Source organism: Vulpes vulpes, chromosome 8 (genome assembly GCF_048418805.1).
Source record: "Vulpes vulpes isolate BD-2025 chromosome 8, VulVul3, whole genome shotgun sequence".
Lineage (NCBI taxonomy): Eukaryota > Metazoa > Chordata > Mammalia > Carnivora > Canidae > Vulpes > Vulpes vulpes.
The window spans coordinates 1,035,847-1,061,012 of NC_132787.1; the positions used below are offsets into that span (position 1 = coordinate 1,035,847).

A 25,166-nucleotide genomic window follows, 5' to 3' on the forward strand; every position below is an offset into this window, starting at 1 on the left:
CTGACTGGCTTGCGCGCGGGCCAATGGGGTCCGCCCTCGGCCGCCGACGGATGGGCCCTCGGGCCCTCGGGACGTGGGGGCGGGCCCTGCGCCCCTGAGCGGCGTCCCGCCGAGCCAATGAGCGCGGAGCGCGCGGTAGGTTGGGCTCCTCGGAGGCGGCGGGCGGACTCCAAGGGGGAGGCTGGGAGCACGGCCCCGAGTGGAGCCGGCGGCGGGCGGCCCGGTCAGCGGTGCGGGCTGCGGCGGAGCGGGCGCGAGGGCGGGCGGGCGGGCGCGCGTTCTCTCCACAGTGGCCCCCGGCGCGGCGCTCGGGCCTTCGCCCCACACGCGTTTCCGGTAGGGAGACCCTGACTGGCGGGTCGCTTAGGCTTCGGCTTAACCCCTCCGCGCGCGCACGCACACGCACACGCACGCGCGCACCCGCCACACAGTCCCCGCGCGCGCACGCGCCCCGGGGCTTCCGGCCGCTCCGCGCGTGGAGGCTCCCCGGGGAGCGCGGCCGGTCGTCGGGACCCCGCTGGGCCGGCAGCGTCCGCGCGCGTCGGAAGAGCCGTGGCGGGGGCGCCCGACCCACGTGTGCGCGTCACGCCGCGGCCTCCCCGGACGGGAGGTGGATCCTTGAGGGCCCGCCGGAGAAGTTTGCGGAGGGCCGCCTGCCTGGGGCCGGGCGGGATCCGGGCAGGTCGCGTCCTCTCAGGGCCCGCAGTTTGTGACTAGGGGCGGACGGGACAGGCGGCGCCCGAGGTGGCAGGCCTGATGCCTTGCTCCTCACCTCCCCCTGGGTCACCCCTACGCCTCGAGAGGGTGCTGCCCCCCCCCCCCCCCCCGCGCCCGGGGAACTAATAAGGTGATGATCAGAATAAAAACACGAATTTTAAAAACTTGACTTTCTTTTGTGTACTTAGTACCTGCCAGGGAGACGCTGTGCTGAGTAAGTAAACCCTTCACACGCATCTTCCTTGTTTCCACGCCTTTACCTCACTCTCTTCTGTGGACTTCTGTATCTTTCTTTACACCATTAAAAGGTTGGTTTTTTTGTTTTTTTTTTTTTTAAGACTTTGTTTATTTATTCATGAAATACACAGAGGCAGAGAGAGAAGCAGACTTCCCACAGGGAGCCGGATGCGGGACTGGATCCCAGGACCCCGGGGTCCCGCCCTGAGCCCAAGGCAGACGCTCCACCACTGAGCCACCCAGGCGTCCCATCCATTAAAAAGTTTCCGAGCCTCCTCCTGCTCTTCCTCTAAGGATGTCTGAATTTTGACAAATTGCTTAACATGGATGATATTTAGGGTGTTAGGGGTAGGAGGACTCATCCATCACCTGGATTATTCCATTGCCTGCATTGTATTTTCTTCAAAGTGTTTATTTTACAGGCGCTGTAATCACCTGTTGGTAACACCCATTCAGCTGATTTGAAGATGTTTTAGTAAAAATAAAGACGTTTGTGTTACATAGTGGTTATATCAGAATCTAAATTGCACTCTTGATCAATGGCATAAGGTTAACAGAAAAATGTTTAGATGCTGTAATAAGTTTAACTACGTATGAAGGACACTTCTGATTATAGACCTTTGTGACGTTATACAAAGGAAGGTTAATTTTAGTTGTTCCATATAATGAAGACTGGAGAGATTTGTGTTCTCTGACACTTGCAAGAGGACAACTTGATTTCGTATTTCCTTATAAACTGTAGGTGTGCTAATCAGCTGCTTCTGCTGAGTTTATAAGAACTAAAGGGATCTAAATTACGGTTCTCCTTAATTTATTTAGGTTCAAAAGAAATACACTCTTGACTTACAGGATTTCTTACAGCACTATTGACATTTTAAGCTAATAAATGCATTTCACCTCCTCCCTCACACCCATTTGTGACTATCAAAATCTCACCACACATTGCCAGATGTCCTGGGGATGTCAGTGGTAGTGATGGTGGCGGTGGTGGTGCAAAATCTTCCTCAGTTGAGAACTGTTGATTTAGGGGTGCCTGGCAGGCTGGGTCTGAGGAATGTGACTCTTGATCTCAGGGTGGTGACTTCAAGCTCCACGTTGGGAGGGCAGCTAAAGAATTAACTATTAATAAAAAAATTTAAAAAGCAACGTTGATTTAAGTTGACAGATGCTGGAGGCACCTGGCTGGCTCAGCAGAGGAGCATGCAACTCTTGCTCTCGAGTCATAAGTTTGAGCCCTACATTGGGTGAAGAGATTACTTAAATTTACAAAAGATAAATAATATGACAGATGCTAGAGTTGATAATCTTGTCAAAATATTTTATTTTAATAATTGGAAATTAGTGGGAGAAGGTGAATGAAGTGTTTAGGAAGTAGCCTTTGGTAAATGGATCGCTAAATCTTAATGGTAATCTCTTCAGATATAAAGAGCTCTTTGTTCCATTGGATAGAAAGGAGAATTTCATTAAGTTTTTATTATTTCTTGCAGTGTAACAGGATTGTTTGCATCTTTTGTTTGCCGAAAATAATGGAATGGTGGACTTTGGATTAGATGCATCTTAGATTCTTACCTGCTTTAGCCTCTTTCCTTTACTGGGGATTCTTTTGGATCAGTGTGTCTCAAACTTTTGATCTTGACCCTTACTAGGCAATCTGTTTAACCCTGTACACAAAACAAGTTTTGTTATATAAATACGTGTGTAAAGCGCTCTGGTATTTTCTCATCTATAGTACATTATTTCGTTTTCTTAAAAATGCAGATCAGTTTTTGCTGATTTTGTGGCTGTGTTTGGGGAAAAAAGAAAACTGATCTGAAGAATAGGTAAACAAATCAAGGCCCCTGGAGTATCTGAATGGATTTTGCCCATCTCCAGCCCCAGCTCTTTGGATTTATAAACAAAATTAACTGTGACCCCTTATCTGATGATTTTAATTTCAAAGATTTCAGGATTTCAACATAGGTTTCTTGGTTTACTGTGGTTTGCAAGTACACATTGCTTTTTTGTGAATTCTCTTACAATGTTAGAGTTTTGTTTTTTTTTGTTTTTTTTTTTTTAGCAATGTTAGAGTTAGTAGGTCTGATGAACATTTTTCTCCGGTGGGGAAATTTTTTAGTGGGTTATTTTTCATGGATGTTCTGAGGCTATTCCATTGAAAATCTTTTTTTATTTTTTAAAATTTATTAATTTGAGAGAGAGCACACCTGCATGTGTGCAGGAAAAGGGGGCTGGGTTAGGGGCAGAGGGAGAGAGAGAGAATCCTCAAGCGGACTCCCCTTGGAGGTGGATGCAGGCTCAATCTCAGGACCCTGGCATCATGACCTGAGCTGAAATCAAGATGCTCAACTGACTGAGCTACCCAGGGACCCCCACACTGAAATTTTTTTTTTTTTTTTTTTTTAGGATTTTATTTATTCATGAGAGACAGAAAGAGAGAGGAAAAGACATAGGCAGAGACATAGGCCTAGGGAGAAGCAGGCTCCCAGCAGGGACCCAGATATGGGAGTTGAACCCAGGACTGCAAGAGGCAGACGCTCAACCACTGAGCCACCCAGATGTCCCCCAAATCTCAAGTTTAGACTTATTTCTTGCCTTTTGGAGAACCTGGTTTGGTTGTTCATTTGTACTGATCTTTTAACAATGCAAGATGTTTTGGCTGTGTTAGGAATTTAAATTTCGAATACTTCTGTTTACAACTTAAAAATTTACTGTACTTAAAAGGATAGTGTTCACTAAAAGGGAACATAACATATCTTCAGTGGTCTGTCTGAAAACCAGTAAGTAGAAAGCTATCTGGATAGCAGGTGAGCAGGATAATGTTGGGGCAAAAAGAAAGAAAAAGAACATTACAGAGGCTGAATTTTTATATGTCTAGGAAAGTTTTGGTAGTTTTCAGAGCCCTTGGCAGATGCTCTGGAAAAGAGAAAGGTATCCAGGGTATAGAGGTTTTCTGAGGAAGATTAATAATTTTTACTTTTGTTTAGGTATTTTATTTAACCACACAGCATGGTTTATGGATCTTATGGAATAGCACATTTAGGGACGCCGGGGTGGCTCAGCGGTTGAGCATCTGCCTTCAGCTCAAGCGTGATACTGGAGTCCTGGGATCGAGTTCCGCATCGGGCTCCCTGCATGGAGCCTGCTTCTCCCTCTGCCTGTGTCTCTGCCTCTGTCTCTCATGAATAAATAAAATCTCAAAAAAATAAATAAATAAATAAAGGGAATAGTACATTTAACAATCCTTGGTAAAGAATTTCTTATGCCTTTTCTTGTTCTTTTGCTTGGTCTGTTTTTGTTTCCATTTACCTTACATGAAATTGGGTTTAGAGCTGTGTGCTGTGAATATTGATATTAAAAGTAGTAAATTGCAATGTGAAGTATCACTTGTAACTGACTTGGTGTGGCTGCTGTTTATACATTGTTATTCATAAACTTGGACTCTGGGCAGTTACCTTTTTTCCCTAACATAAACTTTGATTTTTCCTTTCCTTCTTATAGAGGATGCCTTTTAGCTGATCATTGTACTAATGGGAAGGAGTCCAGGTCATCCTGAGAAGAGTTGGCTTGTGCAGAGTCCAAGATACAGCTTTGTTGGATTTCTGTAAGCTACTCGAAGCCACATATTCATTTCTGATGACAACTTTACACTTGTGTTGGCAGAACACCCACAGCGACAACTGGTGCCTATGTTTAGTCTGTCCAGGAGCTCCACTAGCTAACATGTTTGGGGAAAAACCTACACTGTTCTTGTTAGCAGCTATGTAAATATTAGACCTTGCTGAGTTTGTCTTCCTGGATCTGCCAGGATTTGGGGGGATAAATTACAGTCTCTGGTTGCCTCAACTTAACCTTTGAAATCAGGGATTAAGGTTTTTAGGCATTCTTCTGGTTACTTGAAGTACAGTTCTTTTTGGATCAGTAATTTGTTTTATATATGTCCAGTTTATGATTTTTAAAATTTTATTTCCCTTGTATGTTAGTCTCCTGTAGCTGCTAGAACAAATTACCACAACCCTAGTGGCTTCAAACAGTGGGAATTTATTCTTAAAATTCTGAAGGCCAGTAGTCTGCAGTCAAGGTGCTGAGCCCCCTCTGAAGGCCCTAGAGTGGAGGCCCTTCCTTGCCTCTTCCAGCTTCTGATCGTTGTCAGCCTTATCTTTCCCTGCTCTGTCTTTGCATTGTCTTCTCCATGTCTCTGTCTCAGAACTCCTGCCTTTTACAAGGATAGATGGAATTCTGTTTAAGAGCCAACCAGATACTCTGGGGTAAATTTCAGATTTCTTCTTTCACATCTTTTAGTCACACCTTTTGCCATATAAAGTAATATTTGTAAGCTCAAGGGATTAGGGCTTAGGTGTCTTGGGAGGGGAGCGGTCATCAGTCAGACCACTACACCCTAATTCTCCAACTTTTTTTTTAATAAAGATTTCATTTATTTATTCATGAGAACACACAGAGAGGAGAGAGAGAAGCAGAGACACAGGCAGAGGGAGAAGCAGGCTCCATGCAGGGAGCCTGATGTGGGACTCGATCCGGGGTCTCTAGGACCACACCCTGGGCTGCAGGCGGCACTCAACCGCTGAGCCACCAGGGCTGCCCTAATTCTCCAACTCTTATCCAAGTTTATGTAATTTTTTTTTTAAAGATTTTATTTATTTATCCATGAAGGACGGAAAGAGAGAGAGGCAGAGACACAGGCGGAGGGAGAAGCAGGCTCCATGCACTGGGAGCCCGATGTGGGATTCGATCCCGGGTCTCCAGGATCGCGCCCTGGGCCAAAGGCAGGCGCCAAACCGCTGCGCCACCCAGGGATCCCCTGACTCTTGGTTTTGACTCAGGTAATGATCTCTGGGTCATGAGATAAAGCCTCATGTGTTTGGTGCAGAGTCTGCTTCAGATTCTCTCCCTCAACTCATGCAGCTTCTGTACGTGCATGGGCACGCTCTGTCTCAAATAAAAAGTGTTTTTTAAAAAAGGAAAAAGTTGGGATCCCTGGGTGGCGCAGTGGTTTGGCGCCTTCCTTTGGCCCAGGGCGCGATCCTGGAGACCCGGGATCGAATCCCACGTCGGGCTCCCGGTGCATGGAGCCTGCTTCTCCCTCTGCCTGTGTCTCTGCCTCTCTCTCTCTCACTGTGTGCCTATCATAAATAAATAAAAATTAAAAAAAAAATTAAAAAAAATAAAAATAAAAAAGGAAAAAGTTACTTAATTTTTCTGGTTTCAGGAAAAGGTTGTTTTTTTTTGACAGAGGGGGAAGGAGAGAATTTTTTTTTTTTAAGATTTTGTTTATTTATTCATGAGAGTCACAGAGACAGAGACATAGGCAGAGGGAGAAGCACGCTCCCTGTGGGGAGCCCAGTGCGGGACTCAATCCCAGGACCCCGGGATCAAAACATGAGCCAAAGGCAGATGCTACAATCAGTCATTGAGCCAACCAGGTACCCCAGAGAGAGCATCTTTAGCAGGCTCCATACCCAGCATGGAGCCTGACAGGGAGCTCCATCTCACTACCCTGAGATCATGACCTGTGTTGAAATCAAGAGTTTGGATGCTTAACTGATTGAGCCACTCAGGCGCCCAAAGGAAAAATTATTTTAAAAATGAGAGGCAAATGGAAATTAAAGTTTAGGAAACCTAGATTCTCTTCCCACTTATGTCTTTTTTTTTTTTTTTTTCCACTTATGTCTTTAACTACTGATACAACCTTAGGTAAGCCATTTGCCCCCTTGGTCCCTAGTTTCTCCATCTTATACGGAAAGAATTGGTTAGGTGATTGCTACTAGCCTTCTAGACTAAAGACTTTCATGAAATGATTCCTGAACTGTCTTGGATTTTGTTTTTGAAGTCAATGATTTTAAATGTGAATGAAGAACTCATTCTAATATTTTGGGCCAGTATAGGCCTTTGGAGGTCTTGCCTAGGATTTGAGGACTGACTTGTTGGCTGGTTGTCAGATCCTTGGGGTATTAACACAGGATAACAAATTTGTTAATTGTATGTGGTTTTCTAAAAAGGGTATAATGGATAGGTTGGGCCATTTTTCACTCTTATCCTAATGTATAGTCTGGATTTCTTTTCCAGTAAGAGTAGTTTGTCAAAATTAAACACTGACAGATTTTTCTGCCTGAAACTAGGTCGTGGAACTAGTTTTAAATTTTTTCACATGCAGTCTTATTCTTCAGACTTAACTGAGTGCTTATTCTATCACGCTTCGTTGCTAGAAACGACACTAGAAAACATGGGATTGAGATGGTGTTGTTGAAAAGACTATTCAAAGATCTGATTTTTTTATACACTGTCATTATTTATTTCTTACATGTAGAGGAAGAGGAGGAACCAAATTGAATTCAAGTATTTCTCCGATTGTAATCTCCATTTCTTAGAATAAAGCAAGTTCACATCTGAGTCAACAGGCATAATTATGTCGGAATAAAATGCCCTGCTAAAGAGGTCAACCAACAGGCTGGGAAATCTATCTTAAGTTTGGTGTCTGAGGCAGATCCTTGAACTCCGTGTACATTCTTTCTCATCCCTAAATCAGTGAGACTCACTTACCTCACAGGAAGTTATGGAGGGTAATATACTGTTAATTTGTTCAGTATTTCACAACAATAAATCTAAGGATCTGATAAAACATAGGCAAACCCCATTTATATGAATAGCTGGAGACAAGCATAGATCTAACTTACAGATAGTTCAGGAAATTCATTAGAGTTATTTTAACTTTATCATCAGACATCTTACCTTCTGTTTGCTGTATACTTTCCAAAGAGGTTTTTTTTTTCTTCTTTTTCCATAACAGACACAGGAGGTAGGTAGGACAGATAGCTAACACCAGATTAGACGATAAAAGAATCAATTCATCAAGAAGACATAACCCTAAGTTTTACACAACTAATAATAAAACTTCAAAATACATGAAAGAAAAAAATGTTGGAACTGAAATATATATATCATTATATTAACACGTTTCTAAGTAACCCATGGATCAAAGAAGACATCACAAAATTAGAAAATATTTTGAACTGAATAAAAATGATAATATGACCTTAAAATTTGTGGGCTGTAACTAAGGCAGTGCTTAAAGGGAATTTTATTTATTTATTTTTAACGATTTTATTTATTTACTTGTGAGAGACACAGAGAGAGGGGCAGAGACACAGGCAGAGGGAGAAGTGGGCTCTGAGCTATACGTAGGAATCCCTAAAGGGAATTTTATGGTATTAAATGTTTCAGGGGCACTTCGGTGGCTCAGTGGTTGAGTGTCTCTGCCTTTGGCTCAGGTCGTGATCCCAGGGTCTGGAATCAAGTCCCATGTCGGGCTCCTTTCAGGGAGCCCGCTTCTCCCTCTGCCCGTGTGTCTGCCCCTCTCTCTGTGTCTCATGAATAAATAAATAAAATATATTTTTTAAAAAGGTATTAAATGGTTCAGTTAAAAAAGCAGAAAGGTCTAGAGTCCGTGACCTACACCTTTCTTTTTTTAACTTTTTTTTTTTTTTAAGATTTTGTTTATTTATGAGAGACACAGAGAGAGAGGCAGAGACCTAGACAGAGGGAGAAGCGGGCTCCATGCAGGGAGCCCGACATGGGACTCAGTCCCGGATCCCGGGATCACTTCCTGGGCCAAAGGCAGATGCTCAACCGCGGAGTCACTCAGGGGCCCTGGTGACCTACACTTTTATCTTACGAACCCTAGGACAAGAAGAGCAAGTTAACCCAAATTACGTAGAAGAAAGAAAAATATTAAAAGCAGTAGGTAGTTGGTGAAGAATAAAACAAAATAGTAGAGAAAATCAATGAAAGTGAAAGTTGGTTTTTGAAAAGATCAGTAAAATTAATAAACCAAGCAGATCTTAAAAAAAAAAGCAGATCTGATGGGGGGTGTGGAAAAACAAATGACTACTATCAGGAGCAAGAAAAGAGATATCACTACTGATCCTAGAGACATTGAAAAAGTAATAAGGGAATATTACGAACAACTATGCCAGTACATTCCGTATCTTAGATGAATCGAATCACCTCCTTTAAAGACAAACTGCCGGGGATCCCTGGGTGGCGCAACGGTTTGGCGCCTGCCTTTGGCCCAGGGCACGATCCTGGAGACCCGGGATCGAATCCCACATCGGGCTCCCGGTGCATGGAGCCTGCTTCTCCCTCTGCCTGTGTCTCTGCCTCTCTCTGTCTGTGACTATCATAAATTAAAAAAAATAAAATAAAAAAAAAAATAAAGACAAACTGCCAAAGTTCACTTCAGAAGAAATACAGAACCTCACTAACCCCATATTTATTAAAGAAATGAAATTCGTAATTGAAAATGTTCTCCCAGTGAAAACTCCAGTCCTGGATGGCTTCACTGGTAAGTTTCACCAAATCTTTTTTTTTTTTTTTTTTTCTCACCAATCCTTTAAGGATGAGGTATTACCAATTCTACAAACACTTCCAGAAAATAGGTGAGGGAGGAGCGATTACTAAGGCATTCATTATTTTAACTTCATCTATTATCAAGCAAACTTTTATTTCCCATATATATATATATATATTTTTTTTTTTTTTGTTAAGATTTTTATTTATTCATAAGACACACAGAGAGGCAGAGACACAGGCAGAGGGAGAAGCAGGCTCCATGCAGGGAGCCTGACATGGGACTGGATCCCTGGTCTCCATGATCATGCCCTGGGCTGAAGATGGGGCTAAACCACTAAGCCACCAGGGCTGCCCACCAAGATTTTAAGTCATCTCTGCACCCAAGCTGGGGCTCAAACTCACAACGCTGAGATGAAGTGCTGCATACTTCACCGACTGAACCAGCCAGTCGCCCCCCCCCCCTTTATATTTTTAAAAGTGTTTTACAGGGTTTTTTTCTTCCCTTCATAGCAGACCTATAAGTAGGGCAAATAACACCATTAAGATGAAGTGAACTGTCTAGTTTGACCTTTCAGTGACCTAATTTAGGAGAGGACCACATCTTATTCCTAGTCCTGGATTTTTGCTACTGTTAACAAGTTGCCCCTTTAGTAGCTTTTTTGTAACAGGACTGTCCCTTGGGACAGGACTAACAAGTGCTGACTTCACCAAGGAGAAATCCTCAGCCCTTAAGTTGAAGACTGGGTTAGACTCAGTACCTATGCAATAAATACCCCAGAACAAGGATTAGAAATGCAGTATCAATCATCCCTTTGGCATAGGATTTAAATTAGGATTGTGGTTGGAACGTGGACAAAAAGAAACCTCTTACTTGGTTTAAGGAAAACAGAACACTCAGTGGAAGAGCTGGGTGGTCTGAGATTGGCTCTCTTTTAGCCGTTAATCTGGTGGTGGCCTTTCTTTGCATTTAACTATCAATATATCTGAAGTGTAGAACACACTTTTATGATATTGTGGCATAGTAACTCACACTTAAATGTCAATAGAGACACTTGCAAAGACCTACAAGGTTCAATAATTTCTGGTGTGGGTTTGTTTCTCCTGTCATCACCCATTATGTATTTTTTTACAGCTTTTAAATTGCCACAGAGAGGAATTGGTCAGGATCATAATAGATGGCCAAGGAGCTGCCAAGGATACCGTTGCATGGGATGAGAAGAAGTTCAATACTGCCTTGATTTTATTTATCTAAATTGTAGGCTATGACTTCAATATAATTCATGTTGCTAATATACCAAGGTAATGACAAAGCACAAAATTATGCCATATATTGAAGGAATGCTCTCTTTTACTCCGTGAAGTTTTTTACAGTCTGAGATATCTTTCTAACTCCAAATATATAAAAACTCCTTTTTTTTGTCAGCATGTATTAATCAGATTTTAGCATATTAACTTAAATTATAGCATTTCAGCAGTTAAATTAGAGATATTTTGGAAATTTTTTAGTTTATGGTATTCAAATGGATTTTTTTTTTTAAAGAAATTTTATTTATTTATTTGTCAGAGAGTGAACATAAGCAGTGAGCTTGATGTGGGGTTAGATCCCAGACCCTGGGATCATGACCTGAGCTGAAGGCAGACACTTAACCCACTGAGCCACCTAGGCGTCCTTACGCAAATTAGTTTTTATGTGTTTTGAATGTCTTCTCTAAACTAAGCCTATCAGAGGGAGGACGCCTGGGTGGCTCAGTGGTTGAGCATCTGCCTTCAGCTGGGATGTGATCCTGGGGTCCAGGACTCGCATCAGGCTCCTTGGAGGGAGCCTGGTTCTGCCTCTGCCTGTGTCTCTGGCTCTCACTCCGTCTCTCATGAATAAATAAAGTCTTAAAAAAATAATAAACTAAGGTTATAAATTGTCTGGCATAGCAGAGGCTTTTCCTTAAATTAGAGGATCTGTTGGAGTAACCTTAAGGGGTCTTTGTAACCCTTAAGCTGCTGATGTCCAAAATCTGTACAAGCTGGATGGTGCCAGATAAAGCACTATGTCTTAATTTTATGGCTCTTTGAAAAATACGACCATAGATACTTTAGTTCTCTTTTAACTGTTCTGTATTTTGTGAACATGCTCTGCCAAAGTGGTATGTAAAAATCTAAGATTCACAGTAACTACTCCGACATTGCTCTTACCCATTTTTCTTAACATTTATTTATGGTGAAATTGCCAGGTTCTTCATGAAAGGTGACTGGATCTCCTAGTTCATGCTTCACATTTAATTAAGAGAGGAGTGGTTGTGAGAATCACACCCATATGAGACTGGTGCCTTCAGAGGAGTTCAGTCCATTGCAAGGATGGAATTGTTGGAAAGCACCATCTGGAAGACATTTGCCCATAGTGATGCCAAATTATCTACTTTCTCATAAATCTTGGAACAATTGGATATCTAACCTTGCCCAGTGATGGATTTAGGTGTGGCCTAACTAAATTTAAAGACGACTGACACTTGAGAGAAGAAATTCAGTAGATTTTAATAAAGGACAGAAAATCCCATTTAAAATTATTTTGTGGGATTGTGTTCTCATAATAAGATTTCAAGAATTTGTGTTACTGCTAAATATGCCAGTGAACCAGACTGATAACTTTAAGCAGTTCTGGGAATTGCTACAGTACACATTCATTTAGATTTTTTAATGGTGGTCAGAGCTTGGAGGAGAGTACAGCTGAACAAAATTTATAAGGCAGTCTTTATCTCTATTTATAATGTATATGTTTTAATCTAAAAGAACAAAAGGTTCTTTGCTCCCTGGAGCAGGAGGCTTGGATAATCAACAAACAATACTTTGCCCTAGAATAATTTTGTGACTGGTTGAGGCAGTGCTTTGGCCTGATTTTTAAAGAATCACAAACTGGAACTGCACTAGCCAAAGGGAGAGCATTTCCTCTCTCCACACTCCTTTCTATTAATAAAGTTTGTGTTGTCTATATGTGGCTTGTTAATGATAGGGGTGTTAACGACCACAGTTAATCTTCCTCCTCAACTCTTTCCTAATCCAGTCTCTTAAATAGACATTTAAAAAGCTTTTAACTCCTCTTGAATTGGGTGCTCATGGGCTTTTGGTGGAGGTGGAGTGATAGTTATCAGCCCATTTAACAAAACCTGAGACAGCCAGGACAGCTGTAATGTGTATCTCTATGCTGTGTTTTTGTTAAAATGCCACATGGCTAATACTTTGGAAATCATAAATCTAGTAGAAGAAAACATTTTTATAGAGGGTATTTTAGTTTTATGCTATGTGTGTTGCAAACTTAAAATCATTGGTGCTGCTAGATCCATAAAGAACAAAGAATATAGACCAGATTAAAATGGTTCTGTAAATTTGGTTTCTTTTCATCTGTTTTATTTATTACAATAAGGCTATATAGAGGACGCCCAGAAGACGGTGCTGTAGCTGACAAGCTAATCTTCACTTAAGCCACTAACTTTCCCAAAGCTCCTTGGGGGAGAAATGGGAATGTCTCAAGCCTGGGCCAACTGAAGTCACTCATCAGCAGAATATTTAATTAATACATGTGACAGGGAGCTTTGCATATGCCCTCACACCTTTCCCGTCTTTAGAATGCCTTTCTTCCTGGAGAATTTTGCCTTCTTACTGGGCTTATAGATTTTATACTGAAACTCTAAAATAGGGGTGCCTGGCTGGCTCAGTTGGTAGAGCATGTGTCTCTTGATCTTGAGGTTTTAAGTTTGAGCCCCACAATGGGGTAGAGATTACTTAAATATAAAATCTTTGGGGGGGGGGTGTCTCAGTGCCCCAGTTGGTCAAGCATCTGCCTTTGGCTCAGGTCATAATCTCAGGGTCTTGGGATGGAGTTCTCCCCTCCCACCCCATTGGATTCCCCGCTCAGCAGGGAGTCTGTTTCTCCCTCTCCCTCTGCACCCCCTCCTCCCCCTGCTCATGTTTGTTCTCTCTCAAATACATACATACATACATACATACAATCTTAAAAAAAGAAACCCAAAATCTTTGGGGAAAAAAAAGAAACTCTAAAATGAAGAGAGAGCTCACTGATTATGTGTTTTGACATTTGGTCTGACTACCACTTCCAAATAGTTCAGTGGGTGGTTCAGTGAAGCAGTTTACCAGTTGGTTTTCATTACTTTTTTAAAAATACAAAGCAAGCTCAGAGAAAGATTTAGAATTATGTTGTATATATACTTTTTCTCGTAAGTAGTGATGAAAATAAAATGTGCTACACCAAGATCTAAGAAAAGACACCAAGACAGCTGGCATTGCAAAGTAGTGACTGGAGGGACTAGAGCAGAGCCTGAACTGGACAAACAGATCCCAGAAACCCTGTGTGGGTGATTCTGTGATTCCAGGATTGATAAATGCAATCCATTACCTCTGTTGTTCTGGATTGCCCCAGTTTTCTCTAATGGCCTAAGTTCGGGGGACTGATTTTAATGGTTCCCCCTCCCCCCTTATACTGAGTGGGATTTTCTGGTCTCTTTCTGCTTTGCTGCCTCACCTCTTCCCCCCTTTTTTTTTCCTGGAAGATTTATCTGTTAAAGAAGTCTCCTGTCATCGACTTGGAATGTGGGTTCTGACTGTGCCTGACCACAAAGCTCTTTGATGTTTTTCCAATGCTGACTTCTCACCAGATCCCTGGTTTAGGTTTTTTTTTGCCCAGCCATCGGAGGCCTGTAAGGTGAATTTGCCTTGTATCATTGATACGAACAGTTGGTGGGGCCTGTTCTTTTCTCATGTCCTGATGGGCAGTTGAATTGCTGGCATCTGTCTATAGTTGTTGATGCCTTTACCAGTTACTGTGTGTAGTCAAGAAAGGGCTGAGAGCTGTTTTGCCTGAGAGACTCTAGAAACCTGAGAAGCTGCTTTACCCCTTCCTATGGAGATTTCCACAAGGATAGGGTTGCGCTCAGAGGCTCATCCTCTCTTCCTTCGTCATGGTATCGGGATTCTACCTTAATCACTCCATCATCCTGCCAGCCATGTCTCATTTCTCCTACTTGAGCGCTCCCTCCTCTCAAGCCCAGCGTGAACCACCATTCTTGATGCTTTATCTGGTCCAGGCGCTGGTCTTAAATTGTCCGTCTGGCTTTGTGTTTCATTTGACCCTAATACTCTGGGTCGCAGTGTCTAAAAGAGAATTATATCCCCTCCAATGTCTGAGTGCATTTCTCATTTCTTACTGCTGCTCCTGAGCAGATCTGTAACTTCAAGGTTAAGATAAGACACATTCCATCAGAACTATGTCGTCATCCTTGCCAGCTTCTGATCTGTGACTGTCCAGGAGATTTACAAGACAGTTGCGTGCCATTCTTTACAGAATATTATGGTTGGACTCTGACTCCTGGCATCAGGCCCAATTTGATTTGTCAGCTGTTACAAAACCCATTTCCCAAAGAGAAAGGGACCTTAGCCGGGTGCCCTTTAGGTAGTTCTTAAGGAGTGGGAAGGAGGAAATTGATCTGACATTATTTCCGGATGCTTTAGGGAAGGGGTAGACACCAGAGTATTTTTGTCCTTTTCTTTGTGGGTTTTACTTTTCTTTTTTTCTGAAAGGTTTCACCAAAATATTAATGTTGCTGTCATCCTTTCCTGTCCTTTATCTCTTCACAGAATTACTGTTAGTCTTTTCATTCTGCTATCTCCAGTGCTTTTGAGTTTTAAGGAGTAAGAATAAGTATTTTTACCCTTAAGAGAGAATGTACCTGCTGCTTATTCTCTGAAGCCTTATTAGTTTACTAGTGCCTAGTTTAACAGCTACTTCTTTCTTGCTATCTACTAACATGTTGAGCTGCAGGAGTTACTGCATGTGATAGGGTTTAACGGCTTAGGAATTTGGAAGGTCAAGTATTTCCTGCTGCTGATGTATTTGGCCCTATATTTTTATAAAAGCTTCTCTTTGGGGGACTTACCAGCTCTTTCGTCTCTTTATAAACTTCCCTAGGAGGTAGGCCATGGGGATTTGGCCCATTTTAGTGATTCTGGGATTAAATCTCAAATTATTTACTCAAGATCACACATGGCAAGTTAATCACAGAGTTAGAACCCTGATCTAATCCCGTTGGCATTGTTTTTATATCCTTTAATTACAAAAAGTATTAAAAAGTTATAGGAAAAAGTCCAAAAAGGCAGTTTTTACCCAAACATTTTCTGACAGTTCCACTCAAATTTGAGGAAACCTTCTGTAGCTAAGAACTGTCTACTTTACTTTTATACCCTAAAATTTCTTCTATTTGATAATTTGTTATTAATCACTATTTTCTGCTTTTTCCTCAGTTGGGTTCTTTGCTTTTGATTATCCCTTGTTCTTACTCTCCTGTGGCAGCAACCTCTGGCTCTAAAGACCTGAACCGTAAAGCAGAAGGCTCTAGAGCTCTTGAAAATGTTCTTTAGGGTCAAGAGAGAAGAAACTTTATGGGACTGCAGGTCTCTAAGTAGCTCTTTTTCTTTATCATCCTTTATTTCAGGTATTAGGGATTATTGATACGGAGTTTTAAACTATTATATCTTAATGCTTCAGGTGGGTAGTAGTTATGTGAAAATTTGTTTCATAATGTTACAGTCACAATTAATGAAAAGTGGTTTTAACTCAATAACAGTTGTGGCTGAACTGTTCTCCCCTCTTTTTTTAAGAACTACATAAGGATTACATTTTTTTTCCTACCTGTTAATTTCGGTGGATAGGTTCTTTAATAGTGCTTCAAGTGTCTGGATTGTGTTTCTGTATCTAGTAATCCCCCAAAGAAGGAAAGTTGTATAGTATCCTGAAATATTTCCCTTCCCCCCTTTCCTGCTATCCCCTCATCCCCCAAGCAATTTTAATTAACTGTTCAGTGACAGATGGCAAAAAAGGCCTTATTTAAAGTGCTTCTGGTGGGCTGGGTTAGGGGTGAGTGGTTTGTACTGATCCTGTTGTAGAAGGGCCTAGCTTTTCCCCTCCCCCTTCCAGTTGAGCTATAATCCTGTTAGATGATCTTAAAATGCTATTGATTAATTCCCAGTGCTCTTAGAGGAATAAGCACAGGTTTTGGGTTTAAAACGCAAGAACCAATTCCCTTGAGCTCTGAATGCCTTTGCTTTGAGACCAAGGGAGTACCTTCCAACTTCTCCACCCAGTCTTCACTGAAAAGGAAAGTTAAGCCTTTTAACTTTTCCGTTTGCCTCTCCCCCCCCTTAGTCTAGTACTGCTGCCAGTTGCCATGGCAACGGGCTGGGACAGCTGCGCAGTGGCTCCCAGGCAGCTGGGTGGGGGCGGGGGAGCTGCCAGCCCGCCAAGCCCCAGACCTGGGAGGGGAGGCCCCTCCTGTTAGCCCAGAGGGAAAGAAAGAACTGGGGCGATCCGGTAGGTAAAGGAGGGAACCCCCCATTCATCTTCTACCTTTGGGGTTCCTCTTCTGCATGAAGGTATAAAGGGAGATTTTCCTCTTTCCTCCCTCAAACTGAAGAACACATATGTAAATCCTTGTTTTTCCTCGTGAGGCAGGGGAGGCCATAGCCACAATGCTTAACTGCATGCATCTAACCCGGGGCTGGTTTTAACCCCAGCGCTCTGACCTAAACTGCTCAGCTCCCGGAAATTCCAAGGTGAGTGGGGGTGGGGGTGGGGTACTCTCCCTGGAATATGACATTTCCTGTCTCTGGTGAGGTTAGAGGCTGTTTTTATTTTAAATAAATAAGATTTTTTTTTTTCTTGAAGCTTAGGACTCTCTTCTAAATTCATGGAAAAAATATTTTGAAACTCCTGTCTACATTCTCCCCCTCCACCCCCTTTTCCAAGTAAAGTACTTTAATAAAAACTTAAGTTTTTTTTTACAGGGCAGTAGTGGATACAGACAGTATTTTGGGTGGGCAGACCTATTGCTAGTAGGTTCTAGAGATGTGGTTTCCAACTAGATGTTCTTGGAATAATTCCTTAAATTTTGCTAACTTGAAGTAAATTGATAAATGCAACTTTTTATGTTACTTGAACACAGTTCTGAGATTAGTAGTGGTGGCCTTTCCTGTTCCTGGGAGTCGTCTTCTAGTCAGGATGGAAATATTTTTAGAGAGTGCTGAAAAAAATCCTTTAAGCTTACAGAAAAATAAAAATGGAGTTCAGCTAAGAAAACAATTCCTGCTACTCTATATTCCAGACTGTAGGCACCATTTAACATGGTTAAAGAAGAATTCTTAAAAATGATTATGGAGACAACAATGTGGGAATTTAAAAAAACTAGATTCTGTGTTGAGTACCCCCTGGTTGTGCATATTTCTGAGCTTAACTCAATTTCCATTTGTGTTGCCTTGCTTCAGCTTTCCTTGGGCCTATGAATGGTTCCTCTGTGCTTTGAGGCTTCATGTTGATGTGAGTTTGGGGCCAGACTTCTTTCTTTTTCCTCCTCTTCTTCCTTTGGCCCAAAGTCAACTCCAGTTAAGAGAGGTACCTCCTCAACTATTTGGATTAGTTGAGCCATGAGAATTACTGAACAATCCAGTAACTAATTTTTATTTTTTGGACTAAAAAATTTTTTTTTCTCTCTGCCTCCCATCCCCAAGTGAAAAAGGTGGCTTAGTGTATCTGAGATGCCAGCCTTGCTTTTGTGAACTGATGGGTGCTCTGTAGGGACAAGCTCAGTTTGTTTAAGGGGGAGAGAGATATACCAAGTCACTGAAGACAGTGGTAAAAGATACCTGAGCTTGCTAAGAGACTAGACAAGATTCTCCGGGCTGAGGTTACATTTTGGAGCTTTTTTTTTTTCTTTTGAAGATTTTATTTATTTATTTGGGAGGCAACATAAGAGAAGCAGGGGGAGGGGCAGTCTACCTGCTGTGCAGGGAGCCTGACTACAAGAAGTCCTGGGATCATGACCTGAGCTGAAACCAACTGAGCCATCCAGGTGCCCCTCTTTTTTCATTTTTATGAAGAACCTTATTCACCTTATAGGGAAAGGTTTTAATTCTATCACTGTTATTTTAACTAATAGTTTTCTGCATTTATTTGAGCTCCTGGCTTGTAAGACAGTTATAGAAGTACTCAGGAGTAATATACCACACCACTTGTCTTTGGAATCTGAAATTAGAGAAGTTACACAGTTGTGTCTATAATAATGATGTTGGCCTTGTGAGCTGATAAGAAAGTTGTGGTTGGGAAAGTGGTGATTGACCCATTTTTTGCTTATATTCTTAGGACTCATCTAGAATGCATCAAGACCCAAGAGAAGGGTACATGGCAACTTTGTGTTATACCCCCTGCATTCCATCAAGAAGAGACAGAGTTTTAACTTCTTGCATGGATTCTGACCATACTGTCCTTCCTATTTGCAGGAACCCGGTGGCCTTAGTCCTTCAGGTGGAACAGCTTGCGACATGGGAAAGAAAACCAAGCGGACAGCTGACAGTTCTTCTTCAGAGGATGAGGAGGAGTATGTTGTGGAGAAGGTGCTAGACAGGCGTGTAGTTAAGGGGCAAGTGGAATATCTACTGAAGTGGAAAGGCTTTTCTGAGTAAGTGCCTTCCTTTAGGCCTTAGGACTCTGTAGAGGTGGACACCTTTTTTCCTTCCCCATGAGCCACTGCCGTCTTTGTCTTTTTCCCTCCTCACTTGCACTCCTCCTGAGAGTTTGAAGACGTAGCAATAAATTAAAGAGTCTCCTCTCCCTTGGAGCTGGTGTTTTAATGATAACGCTTTTGAGAGAGAGTATAATGAATTGGCTAGGTGCATAGACGTGGAGCCAGATGGCCTAGGTCCGGATTTTGTTCCACCACTTGTGATCTGGGTGACCTTGGTTTAGTTCCTTCATCTTTTTCCTCCTCAAAAAAACAGGAATAGGAAATGGTACTTGTCATAGAGATGTTGGGTATATGTAGAGCCTGACAGGTAAGCTTAGTGTAAGTATAAACTGTTACTGGAGCACCTGGCTGGCCCAGTCAGTATAGCATGTGATTCTTGATGTCCGGGTTGTGAGTTGGAGACCTACACTGGGTGGAGATTACTTAAAAACAAAATCTTTAAAAGCATAAACTTTTACTGTTAATATTCTTTTGCATATAACTAAGCTAAAATTATATACATTTAAGCAGAAGTTGTCTATTCCATAGCCTATACCTCTCTAAAATGATCTTTGGATCTTACAAGTGACCTAGGATGAAGGACTCATCTTAATGAGAAACTTAAATCTGAGGCCACATTTTTCCCCCTAGTATTTATTTTTTTAATTTCAAATCTACAGCCGAGGCAAAAGAAATTGAGTAAACACTGAGATACACACAACCTAGTTTCTGCAGTCAACACTAAGATAGTCTAGCTTTTTGTTTTTGTTTTTGAAAACCTCAGAAACCCGTTTTTTAAAAGTCAGCTTTAAGAATGATACTGAGTATTGACTAGAATGTCTCTTAGGAAGTAACTGGCTTTATGCTGAAGTGCTAGAGGTGATTATTCTTTTTCCTTGGAGTAAATAGAACTAGACACATTGAAGCACAGAAGAGGTAATTTGAAAGGTGAAATCTGTGTAATCATTAGACATTTTGCCTCAATTTCTGATTAATTATCTTCCCAGGATGCCTGATAACAAAGAATGGATTTTCTAGAATCCTAGTGCAGTGGTAGAAACTGTTGTAGGCTTCTTGGAGTGGCTGTGCAATAGAAATATAATGCAAAGCATGTCTATAATTCTACATTTTTGTTGGCCACATTAAAGAAAAGTGAAATTAATTTTAATTTATCTAACACAGTATATCAAAGTGCTGTTTTAACATTAACCAATATAAAATTAAGATATCTTACTTTTTTTAATATCTTAGAAATCTCATGTATATTTTACATTCTATAGCACATCTCAGTTCATAGTAGTCACATTTCAAGTGTTCAGTAGCCACACAATATGTTAACATATTGAATATCACAGCTTTAAAGTATAGGACTTATTAAATGTAGTAAAAGATTCAAGTGTTGATAGTACCTTTGGACAAAGGTCTGAATCAGGAGCCTTTGGAACATAAAGTTCTTTCATTACGGAAATCAACGTTTCTCATTTGGAGCACTTTTGACATTTTAGATGGGATAGTCCATGCACTACAAGATGCTTAGCATCTCTAGCACACAGCACTAAATATGGGTAGCACAGCAATCAGAATATGCCCTTTATATTCCAAAGAGGAATCGTATCACGGCATTCTTTAGAGATGAGAAATTACGAGTTTGAGAGACCTAGAAATAAGAATTTAAAATAACACCAAAAGGTTTTAAGGATGTTTATTAGGCCCATTGAATTACCATTGGAAGTTGTTGGTCATTTTGAAGGTACTTAGGACTATATCTGTATTTGAGTTACAGTAACTGGTAACTTACATTGATTAAAGAGGGAAAGAAAGTTTGGGGCAGATGAATTAAAAGCACTTGTCCTTACTGTGTTGGAAATGCCCGGGAATTCATTACAGACTGGAACGAATTTTGCCCCATTAGCATTGTACCTGCTGCTTGCTAGGCAGTGATCAGATTCTTCTACCTCATGGATTCTCTTTAATTCTCATAACAGCCTTTAGAGGTATTTTGAATGTACAGATGAGGAGGTTTAACAAAGCTATTTGCTGAAGATAGCATAACTGGTAAGTGCTGGCACAAGGATCTAGTATCAGATTTCTTTGGCCCTAATTCCCAGGCTCTTTTAAAATTATACCATGCTATCTTTTGGGTAAAAATTGATTGTAAAAGCAGCCATACCAATATGGTAGGAAAAGAGATAAAGCCATTATAGTACTGGCTTTCCTTATCATTTGAGACCCCCCGCCCCCCCAATGTATGTTTGCTTGCTTGTGTTTTACAGTGTTGGCAAGCCTCTTGCTTTTGGTGTCTTAATTTCTTCTGGGATAGTAAACTATATGGTTTGTGGATTTGGGGGAAAGTTACTGTATGAGGTGGGGTTTTTTTTTGTTTGTTTTTTCTGTCTTGCTGAAAGAAGAGCTATGAAGGCAAGCATTTTCTAGTTTTAGCTCAGATTATTTCAGTATAAATTTTGTCTCATTCTCAAGCTCTTTTTGCAGAAAGTTTTAAATCTAGAGTAAAATCAGATTTTTCCATTATTCTACTTTTTATTTGAGTCAAGTTATTATGGTGTGTGTTCAAACTATGCCCATCTAAAGATACCTTGTTTAAAAAACAAAATTTTTAAAATGGATAGTGCATACATGAAATAATTTTTTCTCAAGTCTATGAAAGGATTGTAGAAACCATTTCTATGACATATTTTCAGATGTACTTTAATATAGATTAGTCCATTACCAAATAACCAAAAGAACTTTTGCCACTGGCTAGGACTGAAGAGCATTCCTGGTCTGATTTTTCCCATGTTAGGTACATTTCATGCTTTGGTTGCATAAGTTTATGATGTAGTTGGTGGTTTGGTTTTCTAAACCCCATGCCAGGAATAGACAACAACTTTGTGAATAATAACTGTTTTCCTCATAATAGAACTCCCTTGATCCAAGCTTAATTAGACTCGTTTATTCAGCCTGGGTTTTTTTAATTAATATGAAAACATATTTTGACTAGTAACAGTAGACTTGAATCCACAGCATTGAAGCCCCACTTCTGGGTCGTCTTTTTAACATTTTGCCTATATTCTAATGATTTAAGCCCTTACGACTACCTTTTTTCTTAATAATTACTTCCAGTCCTCCAAAAATTTATTGACTTTTTTTTTTTTTTTTAATTTTGTATTTATTTATGATAGTCACAGAGAGAGAGAGAGGCAGAGACACAGGCGGAGGGAGAAGCAGGCTCCATGCAGGGAGCCTGATGTGGGATTCGATCCCGGGTCTCCAGGATCGCGCCCTGGGCCAAAGGCAGGCGCCAAACCGCTGCGCCACCCAGGGATCCCGACATTTTTTCAAAATATAAGTAACATGCTTAAGATAGTGAAAACTGGGAGTGCACAATTTATTACGTATTCTTTCCTCAGGATTTGCATAGATGATTATATGTATGAAATCACATTATTTTATAAAGCAGAATTCCTATTTTGAGTTTCAGAAAACTTGATTGAGGTGTAATTTACATACCATAAAATTCATTTGTTGAGTTTTAGTAAATTCATTCAGTGAATTTTAGTAAATTCATAGAGTTGTCAACCATTATAATCCACATTCCAGTTTTAGAATATTTCCATAATTTCCCCAGATTCTCTTGAGCTCATCTGTATTTAATCCCAAACCCAACAAACCACTGGTCTGCTTTTTGTCTCTAAATGTGTCTTTCTTATATTTCATATAAATGGAATCAGACAATATATGGTCTTTTGCATCTGGTTTTTAGCATATTATTTTTGAGATTCTTTCATGTTGTGACATGTATTAATTAGTATTGTGTTCCCTTTTTTGCTGAATAGTATTCTCCTGTATAGATACACCACATTTATTCATCCATTCACAAGTTGATGGGCATTTGAATTGTTTTCTGTCTTTAGCTATTAAAATGCTGCTCTGAGTACTTGTGTGCAAGTTTCTTTGTGGATATGTATTTTTTTCATTTCTCTTAGATAGATTCCTAAGGTCAAATTTGTTATCTCTTAAGTGTAAGGCTTATTTCTTTTTGCCTACTTGTCTTCTTTGAAAGAAAGCACTGGATTTTTCCCCCCTCATTCTTTTCCTTCCCCCCCCACCCCATTCTTTGTGCCCAGGGAGCACAATACTTGGGAACCCGAGAAAAATTTGGATTGTCCTGAGCTAATTTCTGAGTTTATGAAAAAGTATAAGAAGATGAAGGAGGGTGAAAATAACAAACCCAGGGAGAAATCAGAAAGTAACAAGAGGAAATCCAATTTCTCGAACAATGCTGATGATATCAAATCCAAAAAAAAGAGAGAGGTAAGCTTCTTTCCCCCTTTTTCCCCACAAACATTTGTTTTGCCTCTTCCCCACCTCCCCAACCTCCTAAGCAATATTTTGGTGGTTTCTGTTCTAAGGGTGGCTTGCAAGGTAAATTGTTGAACAAAAGAGCTTCCAAGGAGGTAGGTTGATTAACTACAGCTCCCTCTCCTGGCTGATTGAGAAATATACTATATATTCCACTGAATTGTAGTAGAGTGGCAAAATTAAATCCCTGTAAAACAGGTAACCACTTCCTGTCTTCTCCATAAATAGGCAAAGTTATCTTAGTGAGCGAGGGACTTGGTGAAGTTTTTAAGTGTAGAAAAGGGGCTTTAAAGTGTTTACTAATGGGACGCCTGGATGGCTCAGCGGTTGAGCGTCTGCTTTGGTCCAGGGCATGATCCTGGAATCCTGGGATCAAGTCCCACATTGGGCTCTCTGCAGGGATCCTGCTTCTCCCTCTGCCTGTGTCTCTGCCTCTCTCTCTGTCTGTCTCTCATGAATAAATAAATACAATCTTTTTTTAAAAAAGTAAAAAATAAAATATTTACTGATTTTTTTTGTTTCAAAGATAGCACTTCTTTTCAAACTTTAAAATTATCTTTTATAAATTGAAGTGAAATTCACATAGCATGCAATAAACCATTTCATTTTATTATTAAGGATTTATTTGAGAGAGAGTGAGCACGTATGCATACATTGTTGGAGAAGGGCAGAGGGAGAAGGGAGAGAATCACAAGCAGACTCTGCTGAACAGGGAGCCTGACCTGGAGCTTGATCTCAAGACCCTGAGATCACAACCTGAGCTGAAACCAAGATGCTCAACTGACTGAGCCTAGACGCAATTAACCATTTTAAGTTGTACAGTTCAGTGGCATGTATATTCTCTTTTGAGTCTATTATTTCTACATACTCCAAATAATTTTCATCTTTTTTTTTGAATTGTTCAGTTTATTTTTTTTAATATTTTATTTATTTATTCATGAGAGGCAGAAAGAGAGGCAGAGACACAGGCAGAGGGAGAAGCAGACTCCCTACGGGGAACCTGCTGTGGGACTTGATCCCTAGACCCAGGATCATGCCCTGAGCTGAAGGCAGACGCTCAACTGCTAAGCCACCCAGGCATCCCTATTGTTAAGTTTAAAACGTGTATTTATGAAAGTTTGGTTTGATTTAGTTACTTTAATTCTTCTGATCTTTAGCTCTCAATAACTAGCATAAATCCTGTTCCTGCTTCTCTTTTTTTCATGTGTATATTTTCCATCTGTACACACACACAGACACACATATTACCCACCCCCCCAGCTTCCAATCCTTTCATTTATTTCAAGGTTATGAAGCCTTTTGTGATGAAGGATGTATCATACCCTTAACATTTAATAAAATAAAAGCATAAGTCCACTTCAGAATTTTCTAGTGTCCCTACCATAAGCATCTCTATTTATCTTCATTCTACTTGATACCCATCTTTCTAGAACATTAGTTCTCAACCCTAGCTGTACATTAGAATTGCTAGGGGTGGGTGAGGGGCTTAAAAAAAAAAAAAAAAGACCAAGTACCCAAGATACACCTCAGACTAGTTAAATTCAGACTTCTCTGGGTTGGACCCTAGACATCAGTATTTTAAAAGACTTACACAAGTGATAGAGAAAATGGGAGATCAGCTTTCCAAAAAGAATTGAAATAAGAGTGAAAGATTGGAGGCTAAAAGTGAAAGTGCACTCTAGGTTTGTGTCTATCTCTTTGTTTCCCTGGTTAATTTTATTTTTTGCAACCATATTTTTAAAACTACTTTGTTTTGGTGAGGTATGTATATCATTATGATATACTGTACTGATAAGGAATTTGAGAATGCCTTCTCTAAGGAGCTAAGACCTGGTTTCCTCTTTCTTTTTTATTAGTCCTTTGTATTCTGGCTTTTGTTGTTTGATTCATTTTCTAGCTAAGTAAAGAGACCAAAAAACAGCATAGCAGAAGACTTGG

General features: G+C 40.7%; 1 protein-coding gene across 10 annotated transcripts in view; it reads left to right on the forward strand.

Moving 5' to 3' along the window:
* CBX5 (chromobox 5) overlaps window positions 1-25,166 on the forward strand; it is a 37,357-nt gene that overhangs the window by 332 nt on the left and 11,859 nt on the right. For 2 of the 10 annotated variants that reach the window (XM_025987762.2, XM_025987766.2), the window contains exons 2-3: window positions 18,646-18,824; window positions 22,994-23,180. In XM_025987762.2, the coding sequence (XP_025843547.2) occupies window positions 18,688-18,824; window positions 22,994-23,180 (324 nt within the window). In that variant the 5' untranslated portion in view covers window positions 18,646-18,687. Of the gene's footprint in view, window positions 1-231; window positions 337-904; window positions 932-4,449; window positions 4,553-10,590; window positions 10,615-16,559; window positions 16,927-18,645; window positions 18,825-22,993; window positions 23,181-25,166 lie in introns of those variants that run through there. The other 8 variants (XM_072765141.1, XM_072765140.1, XM_072765138.1 and 5 more) reach the window with 8 other exon arrangements.